Genomic DNA, 18,933 nt, shown 5'->3' with positions numbered 1-18,933 from the left:
GGCTATGGGAATTCTGTGGGCAGTCCTGGTAGCTGGCATGAGGACCCACTTTTCATAGGCTGGTCTACCACTTCTAGTGGACTTCTCCTATTAGCTGTTCCTAAACTTCCTGATAAACGACTGGTCCTTAAACCCTTCCCACAGGACCTCCCTCTGGGAGACCCCCAAACTAAATGGTTGCAACTATCATTGGAATGTTGAAAAACACTATAAGGAATTAACAAAATCCATCTTACTAGTTTTTAAAAATAAAACAATTCACATGTGCTTAAAACTTACTAAAAAAATAGTGTAGTGATTATAGAAGCAGTCATTACTACCCCATATTGTAATACCTGGAGAGCTTTTATAAGGAAATAATTACCCCCCCTGCCCCCGGCAAAGCTTTCGGACTCCTCTGCCTCACAGACCAAGTGCCCAGGTGAATCCAGCATGCAAATATCTCTCTGAAGAAGTAGGCCAATAACTAGCAACAGAGCTGGCATTTAAACAGCGGCTCTGCATGCCATCTGTTTTTTAAAAAATTATTTGTCTTTGCCAGCATGTCAAGAAGAATAAGTTCACATAATTTAGGAAATACTAAGGCATATAAATTCTTGATTATTTACAATGACAGGATTATCTATAGCCATCAAGTTTCTTTTGGTAATGTCCAACCTAATTTCTTAAGAAAGGGTCAGGGAAATGGACCTATGAGGAACATATTGGAGGATTCAATGTTCAACTGAAAGTTTTAAGAAAGAGATGTGAATAAGGGTTCTGGTTCTGAATAAATCGGCGGAGCTCACCAAATCCAGAGCCGTACAGGATCTATGTCTGTCCAGCACCGTGTCTGGAGTGGAGTCAGTGCCTCATAAATCATTAGTAACTGACAAAACTTGGTTTATGGCTCTGCCCTGAGCTTTGATTACCAGAAAATGAAACCGCCTCACCCCTCCCAGTGAAGAAGCTCTAGGTTTGCCCATTGGCCCTTTCTGACACACCCGAATTTATCAAATGTAAAAACCAGTGGATAAGAAAGCAGGGAGAGGAAGACTGCTCAGGTGGGACACCCTACGGGACTGATGGTGGTGGGTTACGCCTGTGGGCAGCGAGTGGGGGCTACAATACTGGAGAACTGGCTGGAGAAACGGAAAGCCATCTTAGGCCTTTCTCTCCATGTGGAGCTGTACATCCGGGAACATCTACGACCAAATCCAATCATCCTTAAGTCATGTTAGTTTTCAGTATGAATCCTGTCACTACCTTGCAATGATTTATAAATAGAAAACCTCGCTCTGATTCACTTTCCTCATTGTTCGGAAAGAGGATATTGAGATTACTTGTTTTGCAACAATGGGCCGATATCTTGACTACTTCTCTCACCTTTCTCTTGGTTCACAAACTTTCGTGCAGTGCGACGGTTCAATGCAGCTGTGCCCAGAAAGGCTAGGGCTTTTAGGCTGCTTACTGGATAAATAATCAGGACAAAGGAATATAGAGGTTCTATCAACCCATTTTGAAAATGTTTTAAAATTCAAGAGTTTGTCCTGATCAGTTTCTGAACATGATGCATCTTTCTGATCAAGTTGTATAAAAACATTTTTTAGTGAAAATTCTTTTGTCCCTCTGACATACAATCAGTTTAGACCAAAAAATCTCGGTAAGAATTTATGGATGAAAAAAAGAGGTAAAGTTTTGATTACTAACTGGAACACACTGATTTTGTACCAATGGAAGAAGACAACAGTGCCTGGGGGAGATGTGGGGGTGAGGTGGGAAGGGAACTAATTATTATTTTTTTTTTTTTCAGAAGCTTTGCCTCTTTCCTGAATGAAAACTCCCCATGCTACTCTTCCAAACTGCTGTGAGGACCCTGAATTCAAACTGATTGCTGGGACTATGATCACACCTGACAGCATCAATTACAAGACAGCGAAGGTGGCCCAGCTCCTGTATTTTCCACGCAGGATACTTATGAATATCATCTACACTCATGACATTGATGATGATGCTGACGCCATAGAGAAGTAAAGCTGTTTGGAGCTGAATGCAGTATCTCGGAAACAAAGGACTAACCTGAATTATTTTTGACTAGATTGGGAATCAGAGGGTTAGAAGCTCCATGGTGGGCAGCTATACTGGCGGCCCATTAACCCATACATCTGAGTAATGTTTGTTCTGTCTAGAGTACCTTAATGATTGTAAAGTCTTTGTGTATGTCCAGGAGTACCCTATCCATGAGAATGACACTATCAAAGACACAAAAACCCCAATTACTTATCAATGACACTATCTCAGCCCTGGATGGAGGCATTCAGATCAGCTTCAATTTACCTGAGAACCTCTGAATTGTTGAAGTCAACAGTTTAGTCTCATACTGCTGTATGGAGTCTTACTGGTAATAATTTGGCTGTAAAGATGTTTTGGACAAGAGCCAAGGTGAAGAAAAGATTTATCATAGTAAGTCTGCCAAGGCTTACCTTTGACAAGGCTTGATTGCAAGGCTGGCCCTTCATTAGCACCCTCCCAGGATTTCAAGAGGGTTCCCACCACCCTAACTGATAAGAGTGGCTCACTGTACCTAAATTGTTCATATAAACAATGTGGTTTTTGCTAAACACATGCTTTCCTTGGGGGAATATGGGGTTTTAATATGTACTAGGCAAGATGGTACCTGTGTGACCAGCCACCCCCAATAAAACCCTGGGCTCTCTGAGTCTCTACTGAGCTTCTCAGGTAGATAACATTTCACATGGGTTGTCATAATTTGTTGCTGGGGGAATTTAGCATGTTCTGTGTGACTCCACTAGAAGAGGACACTTGGAAGCCGGTGCCTCATTACCTCCCAATGCGGCCCCATGTGACATTTCTCTTTGCTGGTTTTGCTTTGTAGCCTTCACTGTAGTAAATCATAGCCATGAGTACAACTTAAAAAAAAAAAAAAAAAGATGATATCCAAAGCTACCTATATGTTAACCATACCCATCTTAGTAATAACTACATTAACACTGAAGACCAACAAGTGAGTTCTTGCTAGACCCTGGCATAGCTGTCAAGCACCATCTGCAAAAACACTAATTTCATGCTCATAACAACACCTCACGGTATGTCTTTCTGTTACCCCTACTTGGCAGGTGAGGGAACGGAAGCTTAGAGAGATTCAGGAGCTCACTCAAGATCACAGCATCTGTTAGGTGGCAAAGCGGAACCATGGAATCTGGAGCACAGCTCTATGTGACTGCAAACCCCTAGCTGGGAGATTGCGGAGGGGATCCATGGAAGCACACTAAAATAACACAAAACTTCAGGTAAATGCATGGTGGTGATGCTATTGTTATAGATGGTGATGCTGAAGACTGGCCCAGAAATCACTGGATTTATTTTGCCAATCTCGAGTTTACTTGGATCCCATAACTGAAACCCCATCATTTTAGATTCACGAGATGTGGGATCTCGACATGAACAGACATCTTGAAATTCAGGGATACATCCACTCCCTCAAAGAGCATTAGAAGTTAGGCCAGGAACAACAACAACCCCCCCCCCCCAAAAAAAAAAAACATTAGAGAACATCTAAAATAAATTCTTCATCTGATGATTGAGGAAACAGAGAGATGCAGCATTTTGTATGAAGTCATAACATCCCAAACTGGGCTTTGGACTCTGATTCCATTCATTCCTCAGGACTGCCTCCTCCTTGCCACTTTTCTTCTTTTAAAATCGGAGTCAATTGTTTTCCAGTGTCTGAGAAGTGCTTTTATATTTTTAAGTTAGGAGTTACATAGGAAAGAGATCTGTCATGAAGCCGATTATACACAAATACTTTTGACATCAGGGAAACATTCCGATGACTGGGTTGGGGGCGAGGAGAGGTAACACCCTTGGAAATGTAATCCACTCCTGCAGAAGCAGGACAGCCGATGCCCACTCCAAATGCGTTCTTATACACATAGGATTCCTTCCAAATGGGTTCCGAAGGCAGAACACAGGGCTGAGTTTCAAATGGGCAGAAAGTCACCTTAAAGCATATTTCCCCTCCATTTGGGAGTTGACATAATCGAGTTACAGACAGAGAGACTGTTTATCAAGGAGGCAGGAAAGTCTCTCTTCAAATTCCTCCCGCTTTTATAATCAAACAATAACATCTCCAGGGTATAGGTTTTAGCTACAGAAGAAACATATTGGAAATTGATTCAGTGCTGCTGGCTTGGCTGTGACAATGTTTCATAACCTGGTAACCTCTCAGTTTGTTCTTCTCCCTTCCCAAAAAGCTTTTAGCTGTGCCAGGGTGGCAAACCGAAGATAAAGCAAACATCATCCTTTTATCTGATCCTGTGCAAAGTGAATGGAGAGGTACTGGACCACTGATAAGATGATTGCTAAATGACTCTTCTCAAATTCTGTCAATGGGCTGATGAAAGAAATTAACACTGACGTTGATAAGTTACTTTCTCAGGCTCTACCATTTTCACAAATGAAGGCTTCTCTCTCAGTTAAGCCCTACTTGCACATGTATGACTCATTAAAAAGAGCTCCAAAAGGCTCCATGTTGTAACGGATTCACTGAGATGCTTTCCTTTCTCTACATCCTGTTCTCTTCTCTAGGATGTCTCTTGAGTATGGATTTGTTCAAGTCAAGAGCACCCTGTTCCCAAGATCACGCTTCTTCCTTAGTTGCACATTTCAACACACAGGTCAATTTTCGTCTCTACAGTGCGCCACAGCCCTCACCCGATCTATCATTCCAGCACTCTATACCTCCTTAGCGCTAAGGTATTTGTCCAATGTGCCAGACTTAATGAATGTATCACTGGGATTCCCAGCAGAGTGAGTGTGCGGATAACCTTAATTGAGGTGGTTTTTCATTAGGTATATAAGATTGAAGACTTACAGGAGGGACTGTGCCTTCCAAGCTTCTGAAAATCTACAAGCTCCTTCCTGGCAAGCTTTTTCTTTTCCCCTCCTCCCCTCTCCCTGCCTTCTTCCTCCCTCCCTTCTTTTCCTTCCTTTTCTCCCTCTCCCTTTTCCTTCCTTCCTTCCTTCCTTCTTCCCTCCCTCTCAAATCACTGTTACTTCTCAGTCACTAGTTTTTCATTCCCTTCACGGGAATAGTTTAGAAACGCTGGCTTTAACAACACTTAAGGCACAGACAGTGGAGCCAATTTGTAACGTGTGGTCAACTCAGAATTCTCTGTGGTAATATAGAGGAGAAAAAAGATAAAACTGTTGCCCACAGTCTCTGTTTCTAACGCACTCCTCTGACCCGTGGTGTGCTTCAGAATTGATGATGGGTAACTATAGGGGTGGTCAGGGCTGTTTCCCTTCTTCCCCTCTCCTTCTCCTCCTGGCCAGTCTCTCATCTGGAGATGCCAATGGGCCAGCCAGATGGTAGGTGGGTATGGGGCGGGTGAGGGATATATGGCATAGATCAGAAGGATAAACAGGATGGCCCACTCAGCCCACAGATAGATACACTTGCCAAAGTATATTTGTGTTTTGCTTTGGGTAGTACTTTTATTTTTATCTTTTTTTAAAAAAAAAATTGTAAAACACATTACAAATACAGGAGTATGTACAACAAGAAAATTTATTTAAATAAACACTCATGACCCACCTTAATAACATATACAGTGTTTTTAAGCCATTCTTGTGCTCCTCTTTGGTCATATCCTTCTCCCCCTACTACCTCACCATAGGACAACCACACTGTTGTTGAATTTCATGTTACTCATCAACTTTCTATGTTATTTTTGTTTTCATAGAAAAAAAGATGACATGTTGATTATATATATGTCTAGCCACATCTCCAGAATTGTACTGGTTTATGATGTAAACTTTTATTACTGTGGATATTAGTCAAAAAAGTTTAAAAGACATGGCCCTTCAAAAATTCTTGGCAAGTACATCAGGGACTATATGCCACAGTGGCCATAGCAACATTGTCACAATAGCAAAAAATGGAAACCAACCCAAATGTTCTTCAAAAGTGGAAAGGATAAATTTTGATACATTTATGCTATGGAATACTATACAGCAGTGAAAATTAATCAACGCAGCAGCATGTACCATTATAGGTTCATCGCAGAAATCATGTTAATTAAAAATGCCAAATGCCAAATGCAATAGAATACATAAAATATGATTCTATTTGTATAATGTAAAAATTAAACAACAGTGTGATAAATATACAAATAAAAATGAATACTAAAAGGCAATATATATGTGTGTATATATGCAACACACACAAATACACACACATATACATGCCATAATTTCTTTATCTGCTCATCTGTTGAGAGGCACTTAAATTATTTCTGTATCTTAGCTATTGGAAAGAATGCAGCAATGAATGTGATGTACAGATATCTCTTTGAGATAGTGGTTTTATTTCCAAATAGAGGTATCCTGTAATCTAGCAATCCCACCTCTGGGTATATGTCCAAAGGGAATAAAATTACTATCTTAATGTGTAGATTTCCTTTTATTCATCTTGCCTGAAATTAATTTGGCTTCCTGAAACTAAAGATTGGTAACTTTCTTTAATTCTGCAAATTCTTAGTCACTAATTCTTTTAATATTATGTTTACCCTGTTCATTCCATTCCTTTTCTCAGGAGATACAATTAGTTACATGTGGATTTTATCACCTCTTACTTAATTATTTTACCCTCTCTTTCATTTATCCGCCCCCTTGATTCTCTGTGACAGATTTTCTGTAATTGTTCAACTCTGTCTTTTAGCTGAATAATGCTCTCATCAGTGGTAATCAATACTAACAGCTTTTAATCTTTTGCAGTTCTATTGTATTCTTTTTTGATACCAGACTGTTCATTTGTTTGTTCCTTTGTTAACGTTCATTTCCTCTTGTGTTTACTTTAAATGCATCAAATACTTTTATTTTATATTCCCTACTGGATAATTCCCAATTCTGCAGTCTTTGTGGACTTATTCTATAGTTTGTCTTCTTTTTTTCCTGCCACTTGCTAATGAAGATATTGTTTCCCCTTTTTAGTGATTTTCTCTTGTAAGTTCATCTTCCTTGGAACTTTATCTGTGTGAGATTCAGAGTGGTTGCATCAAGAGAAGATTGGGCTGGGTTTTGCTGTATTCCTGCAAGCACCATCAACATGAGTCTGCATTTTTTAAAACTTTTCATTATGATACATTTCAAATATTCTTAAACAGTGGGATTGCCCAGCTCAAAAGATATTAATAGGGACGCCTGGGTGGCTCAGTTGGTTAAGCAGCTGCCTTCAGCTCAGGTCATGATCCCGGCGCCCTGGGATCGAGTCCCACATCAGGCTCCTTGCTCAGCGGGGAGCCTGCTTCTCCCTCTGCCTCTGCCTGCCATTCTGTCTGCCTGTGCTCGCTCTCTCTCCCTCTCTCTCTGATAAATAAATAAAATCTTAAAAAAAAGATATTAATATTCTGCCATTCATGTTTCAACAATTCCCTCTTCCAGTTTCTTCTCTGTAGTACTTAAAAGCACAATTCAGAACACTTAAAAAAAAATTCAGGCTTGGGGGTTTAAGGGACACAGAGACTGAATTAGTGCCTTGAACCAAAGGAGTATGAGCCAAGGATTTAGAATTTTCAGAGGAGACTTTTTTCTTTTTCTTTTCTCCCCTTCAGCTAGAGTTAAGACTGTGTTGAGACTGAGTTAGGAGGTTATGCTTGAAGTCTTCCTCTGGGTTTGAGGTGCCTCTGCTCTTGGGAATCCAGCTTGATGCTGGTGGGAAAAGGGATGTGTTCTGAGTTAAATCTCACCCTGCTGAGGCCCTATTATGCTTTCATTGTGTCAAAAGTTCAGCTCCTTAACACCAGGCTCCAGGGAGGGTGACACTGTCCTGGGTCATCCAGGTCGGAGAGACTTTCCGTGCCAACACCAAGAAAGTCCAGGCAAACGAGGATAGCCAGTCACCCTAGTCCTAGGTCATCAGAGACTAGTCCATACCCCATGGGCAAAGGCTGGGTATAGCAGTCTGTGCCCCTGCCACCTCTCCTCCACACAACTGAGGATTCAAGCTCTCTTGCTGTCCATGCCTCTGACACATTCCTTGTAGGCAGATCAACCACGCATTTAAGAAAAATATGTATATTTTTATATTATATTTTATACTTTTAGATGTGAAGTTCTGGGAAAGGACTTTGAAATTCTAATTTGAAGTATTGCCAGATAAAGGAACGTCTCTGAAGATTTGCTTTTTACAATTGAGCCCACATTTTAAAATGTATCATATGTCACATAAAAAATCTATACTTTCTGGCTTCTGGTGAAAAATGGAAAGACTTGGTCACATAGGGCCAGTCTTCTACAGTGACAACTGGAATTGACAAGGAGCTTCTCCCCTGAGGTGGTTCGTATCTTCTCCATTCCCCCAACCCCCTATCACTCATGTAATATATGCTTGCGTATGTCAGGTCTGGGCCTGTCTCACTCTTTGACCCAGGGTATTATTTGAGTTTGCCACCCCTGACCAAGCAATCTGCTAAAAGGATTCTTGAATTGTGGTGGCTGCAAGGTGACCGAAAAGGTACCTGGCCATCATTTAGCATTCTCAGGGGTTTATTTACTTCACAGCTATGGACTAGGCTGGGTTTGGATGCTGGCTCCACTCCATAGCAGCCATGGTGCTCAGAAAAGTACGCAACTTTTCAGAACATCCATTTTTCTACTGCAAAGGATGACCTTAGTAAGTAAATTGAGGGGGGGGTTGCTTTGAGGATAGAACAAGACAACATACATAAAACATTTTGGCTAGGGCCCAGCATTAAAAAAGCTTTTAATAGGTAGTAGATATTAAGGTAATATATGCCATCATCTTATTTCTTTCAGAATTTTCTGTCACATGGGGCAGCTTTCTGGGGCTGAGGCACTCTGTTCTTTGACTTTGTTTTGACCCCTACCTATTCCTCACCATGCCATAAGTTACACACACATCCTTAGGTTTACTTTAAGTGAACTAACTGCCTTCTGAGAAATCGAGGGAACTGTACAAAAAGAAGTCACTGAACAGCTATTTCAGATTCTCCAACTTTATGTTATAGAGCAACAGGCCTTCAAAAAAATGTGGGGATAAAAGGCAAAAAATTATTTAATGTGTCTACCACTGCCTATTCAGTGGGCCCTGTCCCCTACTAGTACCTGGGTTAATTTATGCCAGCCCCTAAGGCTTCCTGTCTGCCTCTGCCCTTAGCAGCTGAGCTTCCCCATTTGAGGAATAACACCCTTGCCTTTCCTAAATGTCAAGCCATTCCTTCTTTTGCTTTCCAGGTCCCTGGAAGGAGAATGTACCAACTTGATGACTCATCCTTTAGGATCTTGCTGGTACCAAGCTGCGAAACACACTGTTGCTCTCAGTCAGTGATACTGAATGTCTACTCTTTCCAGAGACCAGGTGAAGCATGACAAGTAACTTAAGAACCCTTACCTAAAGTAAATACTAAGTAGGATATATATACATAATTAATAAGTAGACTACCAGGAGAGATCTTTTGGGGCAGAGAGCCCTTTGGAAATCCTTATGTTTTCCTGGATACCCACCCTTTCACATAAATACATGATTCTATTCATCATGGCACCACACAGGAGGAAACAATATGGCACATTTGACTATACTGCACTTGATTGGTCCGAGGATAAGCGAGGGAAAGTAAAAAGGTCTCGATTTGAAAAGTTGGAACATGAGCATCATAGCGGTTAGATAGCTACTTTTTATCATGTTAGTCTCCACAGTCTGTGTATTGTTCTGTAGGCTAAAGTTCAAACATCTAAGCCTGGCTTTCATGGTCTCCACAAAACCAACTCTATCTGTACCTTATCCTCAAAAATTACTCTCTACTCCAGCCACGCTGGTCTTCCACCGACTCTTCTCTGTTGAAGTATGCCCCATTCCTATCCCCAGGCCTTTGCTTATGCTTTTGCCTTCAGCAGAAGGACATCTCCCATCCCCCTTGCTGATAAAATCCTAACACTGGGACAGTCATTCCCAAACTTTACTGCCCACTGGAATCACCTGGGGATCTTTAAAAAGATGGCTCCTATCCCTAGAGCTTGTGATTTTTACGTGGTGTGACCTAAGCATCAGCATATTTAAGGACCTCCCAGGGAATTCTGATGTGTAGCAAAGTTTGGGAACCACTGGTCTAAGTGGAAAATTCTCTTTAACTTCCATATCTTATTCTCTCACGCTTGTCTTTTCCTTACAAATGAAAACCAATATTTCTGGCTCTACCAAAGCTGGACTCCACCCCTATTCCGTACACTCAGATGTATGCAGAATGTGTCTCAAACTTATCTGTGATCACATTGTATCAGAAACTTCTGTTTGCTTTTCTGTCTCCCTACTAGACTGCAGTTCACAGAGTACATGTACTGTGTCTTATTCATCCCCTATCTCCAGCATTTGACACAGTTCGGAGCTTGTTGAAGATAAGCAATAGAGGCTTGTTGACCCAAGTAGAACTCAGCTCCCTGGTGCAAACTATAGGAGCAAATACTTTATAGGAGGAAAAAAAAAAAAGCCATACTTCCATCTTTCCAAGTCTACAACTCTCTATCTTGAGGGAAAACAAAACAAAAAAACAAAAACAGAGGAAGGGAGTAATAGACAAGGCTTTAGCATGCTCACAGACAGAAGTCTCCACCAAAGACTTACCTAGTGACTATCTCTGGTAGTTAGAGGAAAGTACACATAAGGAGGAAGTCAACACTTGACAAGAACAGAGAACCAGACACAAAGGAACGAACAAACAAACAAATGAGGAGGATGACATGGATGACGTGTGATGTCCCAAGCACAAGGTTTAGCACAGAATGGATAGTCAGCGGATGAAAATGAATATTACTACTTCCGTCCTTGGTCAGAAGAAACCACAAGGTCCTATTTCCATGGATCTATTTTGTGACAGGTGGAATTTACACTTCAGGCTGCCAGATGCAAAGCTTCCCCTTTGAAGTTTGTCACTTGGGTTAAAAAATGGGAGAACTCCATGTAGTCAGGTGAAGTTTCCTTTCCCAGGCTGTTACTTTCTAGTACCTCTTAGATGTCATTTTCTATGTTTGGAAATGCAGAAATAGCATCATCCCAGGAAGTATTAATATGAAATCCAAATGATGTCAACTACTGCATCCTATTCTTTATCCATAGGCCTTATTATCTAAGTAGTTTTCCATTCAGTTCCAGTCTCTTTGTCAACAGAACATAATTTTGTTTTCATCAATAGCTCACTCTTCCTTCAATTAAGCCTAAGCATGTCAGTACGCTATTCAAAATACAACATTTGACTTAAATAGCCTTCTAGTAAAGAAGCTATAAAAGTCCGATCAAGCTTTTAAGATATGTTTTAATTTTATTTTTAGTATGAATGTCATTCCGTATACATTAAATTTCTAATCTTTTTCAAATTTTTTCAGTGTCAGATATTGATAATATTCTTGAAGTAAGACAGATAATTATCAAGAACTTTAATTGACTGGCAGCTACAGTAGCAGAAGCCCTGGTATTTCATTCTAGACAAAGGAAAATTGATTGTCATTCTAGAGAAAGGAAAATTCTAGATGCATTATATTGAACAGAAGATTTATTTGAACCTCTACATACTTTGTGGGTGACCAAGTATACATTACTCATAAATATGGTGGTGGCAAACTAATCCAAGTTCGGTACATTTTCTCAAAAAGTAATTCAAGGTAAAATATGCTAATAGAAAGTGGTCATTCAGGTCATGCAAGACAAAAACTAGGCATCAATCATTAGAATTAATTATGTCTTTTCCAAAAATGATCCTAATTTATTTTTTGTCGTTTTTTTTTTGTTGTTGTTGTTGTTTTCTTAAATGGTGGTGAAAGTTTGTGTGTGTTTGTTGTACCAAGGAGGTAGACTTGGTAAAGAAAGGGTGGGCTGCTGGCTAACATTGGTACATGTTCTCTAAAAGCCATTCTCCCTTTCTTCCAGAGAACCTCGTGGAGGTTTTCTTTTGTTTTTGTATTTTTTTCTGAACATATGGCCTCCTGCCTGGCATGTACTAAGTACTAACCAATGGCAGAAGGGAAAGGTCAAGTGCTGGTTAAGTGTTTACAAAAGGCTAAACTATACCTTTCCTTATCACTTCTTCCTGCTGGTTAGGAAATGGATGGTTTTTCAATAGCCATCTTGAACAAATGAAGTGACCTTGGGAATGAAAAACAAATGAACCAGAAGGACAAGATAGGAAGAGACTATCAGCCTGGATCATCTTCCTCTGCACTGTCCTGTGTGGCAGTAAGAAATTTCTGCTCTTACTTAAACCATGGTACTCTGGGGTTTCATTCACTTGGATCTGAACTTGACACTAGTGGTACTAGTAACTATGGAAATCCTGTCTTGGATTTAAAATAACTGTGGTCTGGGTAATTCAAACTGCAGAGTCTATGTATGGATAACAATTGTTGACCATATGGTATTAGGTCATTAATATTAATACAAAAAAGGAGGTTTCGGAGCTTTTTCCATGCAGTTGAAATAAACATCCAGGTCCTGGTTCTTAGTCTCCATGTAACTGAGGTTCATGAATCAAGAGTCTGTGAGACCTTCTTTTTCCATCCTAAGAACCACAGTTGGAGACATTTTGACATCAGGCTAGGACTTCTCTCCTCTGTTGGGTGAAGAAGCTGCTGCCTTCGTTGACCTTCACTGGAATCTGATCTACAGATTCTGTGACAATAGTAACTATGCGGCATGGGACTCTTATTCTTTCTGTCTCCATCAAACTCCAGACTGGGCACAATGCTACGTAGATTCAATGCTTTGTGATTGGATGTGAAATGGTTAGGAGAACAAGGTCTATGAATTATATTGATGGGAAATGGAGATTGTACCTGGTTCTCAGAATCTCCTCTATTTGACTCAACACAGTGCTGTCCCACTTCTTCGCTTTCAGGCAGGCTATCTCTCAGAAGCACTTTTATATGACAAAATGACTTTCCTCCCTGGCACTGCTTCTTGAGTTATTCAGTGTCTGAAGTCAGGTTCATTCTGTCCTTTCTTCCTCACCCTATAATTTGCTCAAACCATTGATGTGAGTGCCTGAAACTTGAATAAAAATGTTTCAAGAGCTCCTCTTAACTAGAGGTAAAACTTTTCTTGAGTCTTTGTTATAATGCAAATATGTGACCTGAAAAATCACCTGCTTAATCTACTGTTCCACCAATGTGGACATGACTCAGTTTACCAGATTAGCTAGCTAGAGTCTAGAGAGAACAGGGAATAAGAAAATGAAATGGGACAATGGGAATAAACTGGTGTATAGTCTAATAATTAAGTCACAGGGGGATCCTTATTGAGCACCTATTATCTTCCTGCATAATGTATTAGTTGCTGGCTGGACCCCAGAAAGATCCCTTGGAGGTAATTCCCGAAGTGGGTAGGAGAGTTCCAAGGCAACTCCGCAGAGCTCCCCCAAAGAAAGCCAGATCCGGGGCCAGACCATGCCCTTTGTCATCCTCTCCCTTGGTGAGAAGAGCCAGAAGGGTTCTCTCGGAAGAGACTAAGAAGGCACCCAGCCAACAGGGGAGAGTAAACAGACTTCATGACCCTATGTGGCACTGGGGTATCTGCCCATTGGGCTATTGGACAGCTTTCTGTTTGTGCCTCTTTAAAATTTGTAGGAAATAACATGCATCCTCCACTTTCCTAGCATCGACCATGAGTCCTTGTGTTCTTGGATATCATTCAGTTCTGCTTGGGTTCTTCCTCAAACTCCTCAAAAGACATTTTCTCCTCTTTATGGGAATTTCTGGAACCTCTGCCTCTGCTTAGACAATTATTTTTGATGCTTTCACTGGCTGGTGTTTTTAAAAAGAAAGTGTTATTTGAATTAATTCCCACTGATCATTTAATCCTATTAGATAATTAATATAATATGTAGGGTGAACCTATTACAGTTAAATAGCAGGAAAGAACAATTAGAAATATGGGGTTTGTGATCATTTGTGTTAAGATTTCTATTAGGCTAGGCTAGTCATTTTCTTGCTGCTTATTAACATGGAAGTCTGACATTTATTAGGGTGATTTTAAAGAAAAAATTTAGTTGTATTATTTTAGTTAATTCATGAATCTTGAATTTCAATAGAGAGCAGGCTTAGTTAGCGATATCTTGTCTTGTAATCAACTCATAACACTTTGATTAAACCAATGTGATTATTATTAACCACAGAAATGCAAACATTTAGGTCACAAATTTTCTGATTATTCTTTTTTTGTGACAGACATTAGCTGATATTTGGTTAGAAGCATAATATATTTAGATTTGCTCAGTTACTGTGAGTGGAAAAACATTCTATGGTTATATAATATTGTGAGGCTATGTGACAACACTTTGTTTAGACAAAATGAAGAATATTGGTTTATCAGGGTGCTAAAAATATATTCTCAGCCGTTCTTCTAGAATAAAAAGAAATAACCACTTGATCTATTGAGCCTTATTCAGTCTTGAAATGGATGAAGTTTGGGGCGCCTGGTGGCTCAGTGGGTTAAGCCTCTGCCTTCATCTCAGGTCATGATCTCAGGGTCCTGCGATCGAGCCCTGTGTCAGGCTCTCTGCTCAGCAGGGGAGCCTGCTTCCCTCTCTGCTTCTGCCTGCCTCTCTGCTTACTTGTGATCTCTGTCTCTGTCTCTGTGTCAAATAAATAAATAAATAAATCTTAAAAAAAAAAAAAGAAAGAAAGAAAGAAATGGATGAAGTTTTAGAAGGTTGGCTGTGGTGATCTTATTGACTGGTTAACCTAGGGAATATTCTCAACCACGTTCTCCCTGCTGTCTCATGCAATAAATAGAAGCAACATATGAACTTCCCCAGCCTCCTTTGCAGCTAGGATTGGTTTCATGATCTTGTTCTCATCAATGCCGTGAAAGATGGTGTCTATGGGGTGGATTCTGAAGAAGCTCTTATTCTTCCTTATACTTCGTGCCTTGAATGTAAATGGAATGCCTAGAGTGTCAGGAATCAATTTGCAACCAAAGACAACAGAGATGAGGACATGAAGCCAGGGCTTTGGATGACATTGTTGAGCTACTAGCCTTCTTTCATATTTACCTTCCTCCAGATTTTTAATTGTGTAAGATGGTTAAATGACTTCATTACTTATGTAAAACGGCTGGTCAGTTTTGTCGTTGTTGTTTCACGTGTAGCCAAGAGCAGCTTATCATATAGTTCTCCCCTAGTGTGAGGAGATAAATCTACATTATGTGCAGACCAAGTCAGCCCGCTGTCCGAAATATGGTCCAAATATACTTCCCTGAGAGTAATCGAAAGCAGCACTTTCCAAGGGAACTTTGTATGCTGATGGAAATGTTCATATAGACTACCATGAATATTGGCCACTGAGTACTTGAAATGTGGCTAGTGCAAATGGAGGACTGAATTTTTAATTATATATAGTTTTAATTAATTGAAACTGAACCTGAAATAGCCACCTGTGTCTACTAGCTATCATATCGAACAATGCAAATCTAAAAAAAGTGGAAGTTTACTAAAGGATAGATTACTGTAGTTCTTTTAAAAAACACGCAGCCTCTATCTTTATATATGTTATTTCATAGGCCCAGGAACACCTCATTATGGAAAAATGATGATTCAGCGGGGCTTTACATAGTGTCATGTTTGAAGGTTTTTAAACTGTATTTAACTTGCATATCAGCTAATGACACACAACTGATACCAATTTAAGCATTTTATACTGAAAACTATAATAAAGGATGTATTTTTGGAATAATAATCTTGTTCAGACTGTACTCATTCAGTTGTGTGTTAAGATTTTTCTATCCTCAATTACAAATGAAAAGAATAATAATGGCGTGCCAGTCTCATTAAGGTGCGGGGGGTACAATAACTCTTTGAGATAGACTGTAAATTAGAGTTTGCAGAAGACTTCTGCATATTCAAGAAATCCAGGCCCAGAGTGCACCAGCAGGGCTCCAAGAGTGGTGAGGGGCTCAGAGCTGGCAGCTGAAGGGACAGAAGCAGTGGACACTCACCATAGCAGAAACCAGAAATCTGGGGGAGAAGGGGGCTGTCATGACCTCTGATGTGGAATTCACTATTAACTGCTATACCGAATGTGATTGGTAGAAATTACTCCAGCATGCCTCGGTGTCTTGTGCAATACTAAATAATCTTGTGCAATACTAAATAATTGCATGCTTCCTCGCACAGCAATTCCTAGAGCCTGAGGAAAAACAAATTCTGCAACCATCCACGGTGGCCCAGAACAGCTGAAGGTATCACCTCTTCCGTCACCTGACAAGGATCACAGTCACAGACAACTACTCTGTCACCAGCTGCCTCCTGGCTGCTGAAAACAGGTCAGCAAAGGGTCAGCAAGTGTGTTGGGAAGCTGAGTCCCTTCAATCTAGGCCGATGCACAATTTCAAGAAGGAGTTGACAAATCAAACTTATTCCAGAAACAGGACTATTCACACTCAGGGTTCTCCCAGAAATAATGAAGAAAGTTAAGTCGTGAAGTTCTCTGTGTAAAATACACTCTATTAAAAAAAAAAGTTCGATTTAAGAAAGCTACCATCCCTCATTTCTAACCAATGGTAGTTAGGTAAATGCTTCCTGAGACAATTATAGACACTGGATGGACTCGAAGTCGACTGCTGTCCCCAGAGAAGTTATGTATCCTCAGTGTTATTCTCTTTTCGTGTCCACAAGGACTTGCTTCTCGTCGGTTTACAGTGTGTTGCTTTGAAAACACTGATGTTTACTCGACAGGTCTGGTTTTGAACTACTTACTTTACAGTAGCTTCCAGTATTCGAGAAGACAAAAATAACCATGTGTGAGAAGTTAAGACCCAGTCCTTGGGGCGCATAGGTGGAGCAGTAGGTACAGTGTCTGACTCTTGGTTTTGGCTCAGGCCATGACCACAGGGCCGTGAGCTGGAGCCCCACGCAGGGTTCCACCCTGTGAGTGGTGTCTGCCTTAGAGTCTCTCTTTCTCCCTCTCCCTCCCTCCCCCTGTGCTCGCTCTCTCAAATAAATAAATAATATATTAAAAAAAAAAAAAAAAGAAGTTAAGACCCAGTCCTCACAGAGGCTAGGCGTGAGACACGCTCTATAGGAACACACTGTGTCTGAAAGAAGGTCACATTCAGAAAGTATCACCCACAAAGATGTACCAAGATGTAAATGTTTACCTATGATGTGGCTCTGAAACGTGGAATCTGCAACTGTATCTTCATCCTCCTGCAGGCTCACACTTGCTTCTTTTATCTGCAGCAACAAGAAAATAATGTAAGTACTTATTTGTTATATGAAATAGACTGTTCACAATCAGAATGATGGTTCATTCTGTAACAAATGTGGGTATGTGTGAGTGTGTATACAACATACATGTATACACACACATACATGTAAACACATATACCTGCACATACATATATGTGAATGTGTATGTGTGTGCATCTATGTATACACACACACACACACACACACACACACATATATATATATATATATATATACATGCATAGATATTTTCTTCATTCTACTTTTCCCTACTCTATCACTTGGCTGTATCACAAATTTTAATTACGAGAGCAAGAGTATATTTTCAGAAACATAACCCTAGACCTGGAAATTAGGATTTACAGGGCACCTAATTCTCCATAAGATGTTAAAGATACAGCTTTGGCTTTTAAGACTTAATAAAGTCAATAACACAGAGCTGTTAGGGAAAATTAAAGTCAAAGGAAATATAATTCCTCCAGAGACAGTGACTTCTACCACAAGTTATTTTAATAAGAAGAAAGAAATATACTTAGATCTCCTGACCCTTTCCTGGAATGTAACTCTCTAAGAAAATGATTTCTTTTGTTCTTTCTATGATGAAACATAAGGTGACTGTGATGTATACTTAGTGAACTAGAGCAGTGACACATTTATATCGATTTTTTAGGTCAAAAACATTCCCCTTCTATTTCAGCTGAAATATCCAGATGCTGAATGGGTTAGCACTCGGCAGAACTCTAGAGAGACCTGAATAAGTCACAGTGTTTTATGAATGAGAATTCTGATCTCCAGCAAATTTCCTTCAACATACTGTAAGTGGAAGTGCTGGGATTAAGACTTATGTCCCTTGCTTCTCAATCTAGTGGCAGTGGTCACAACAATGCAACCAGTACGAACCACTATTTAAAAGGCAAACTCTGAAATACTACGGATTACTCAGTATTACACAATTACAATTTTCACGCCTATGATCTCAAACTCCCCAGAGCGGGCTACATGCTACTGTTAGCCTCCTCCTCCTGAAGAAACAGGTAAGTAATTGCCAAGGTAGTGGAACCAGGATTCAAACTCAGTAAAATTGACTGCAGATTTGTGTTCATCTGTGGGCACTTTGTTTTTCTCAAATTTTCCTTTGACTATGCTAGTGGACTTGGCCTCAATTTCAAGACAGCTTGTGGTTGTTGGCAGAATGACCCTAAAACACTCTCTTAAAATACATCCCCATCGGTCACCTGGGAAGCCAGTGACAATGACGTGAACTGCGCACTGAATGCAGTGGGGTTCTGCTTAGGCACATACATTAGAAGCCGTCAGTGGATTTGCTCAGGAGCTTGAGCTGAATGCCAAGAAACTCTTATTTCATACTCACAATATAGAAATTCATATGGTTGCATACTGACCTTGAGCTAGATTTAGCTTTTGACTTTTTACCTATTTTTCATATCTAATGGAATAAGACCAATTATTTATATTTTGTAACTTCAATTCCAATATCAGAATGTCCTTGGTGCTTGTTCTGGATGTGCTGAGAGCCAGAAGGTGGCAGACTGAAGAGAGTATGGAGAAGGCTTCCTGAACCCCACAAGGAGAGACCAAGGACTGAATATCCAGAGGCCACATTCATCACTTCTTCCCCCCATCAGCTCTCTGCTCTATGGGTACTTCCCTGTTTTTTAGCATG

At 40.2% G+C, this 18,933-nt stretch overlaps 1 protein-coding gene across 5 annotated transcripts in view; it reads right to left on the bottom strand.

Moving 5' to 3' along the window:
- Positions 1-18,933, bottom strand: part of NCKAP5 (NCK associated protein 5) — a 949,833-nt gene that overhangs the window by 79,950 nt on the left and 850,950 nt on the right. For all 5 annotated transcript variants that reach the window (XM_059394413.1, XM_059394410.1, XM_059394408.1 and 2 more), the window contains one exon: positions 17,159-17,234. In XM_059394413.1, the coding sequence (XP_059250396.1) occupies positions 17,159-17,234 (76 nt within the window). The remainder of the gene's footprint in view (positions 1-17,158; positions 17,235-18,933) is intronic.

Source organism: Mustela nigripes, chromosome 3 (assembly GCF_022355385.1).
Source record: "Mustela nigripes isolate SB6536 chromosome 3, MUSNIG.SB6536, whole genome shotgun sequence".
Taxonomy (NCBI): domain Eukaryota; kingdom Metazoa; phylum Chordata; class Mammalia; order Carnivora; family Mustelidae; genus Mustela; species Mustela nigripes.
The sequence above is the reverse complement of the archived record's forward strand: the minus strand, read 5'-3'. Positions and strand labels throughout refer to the sequence as shown.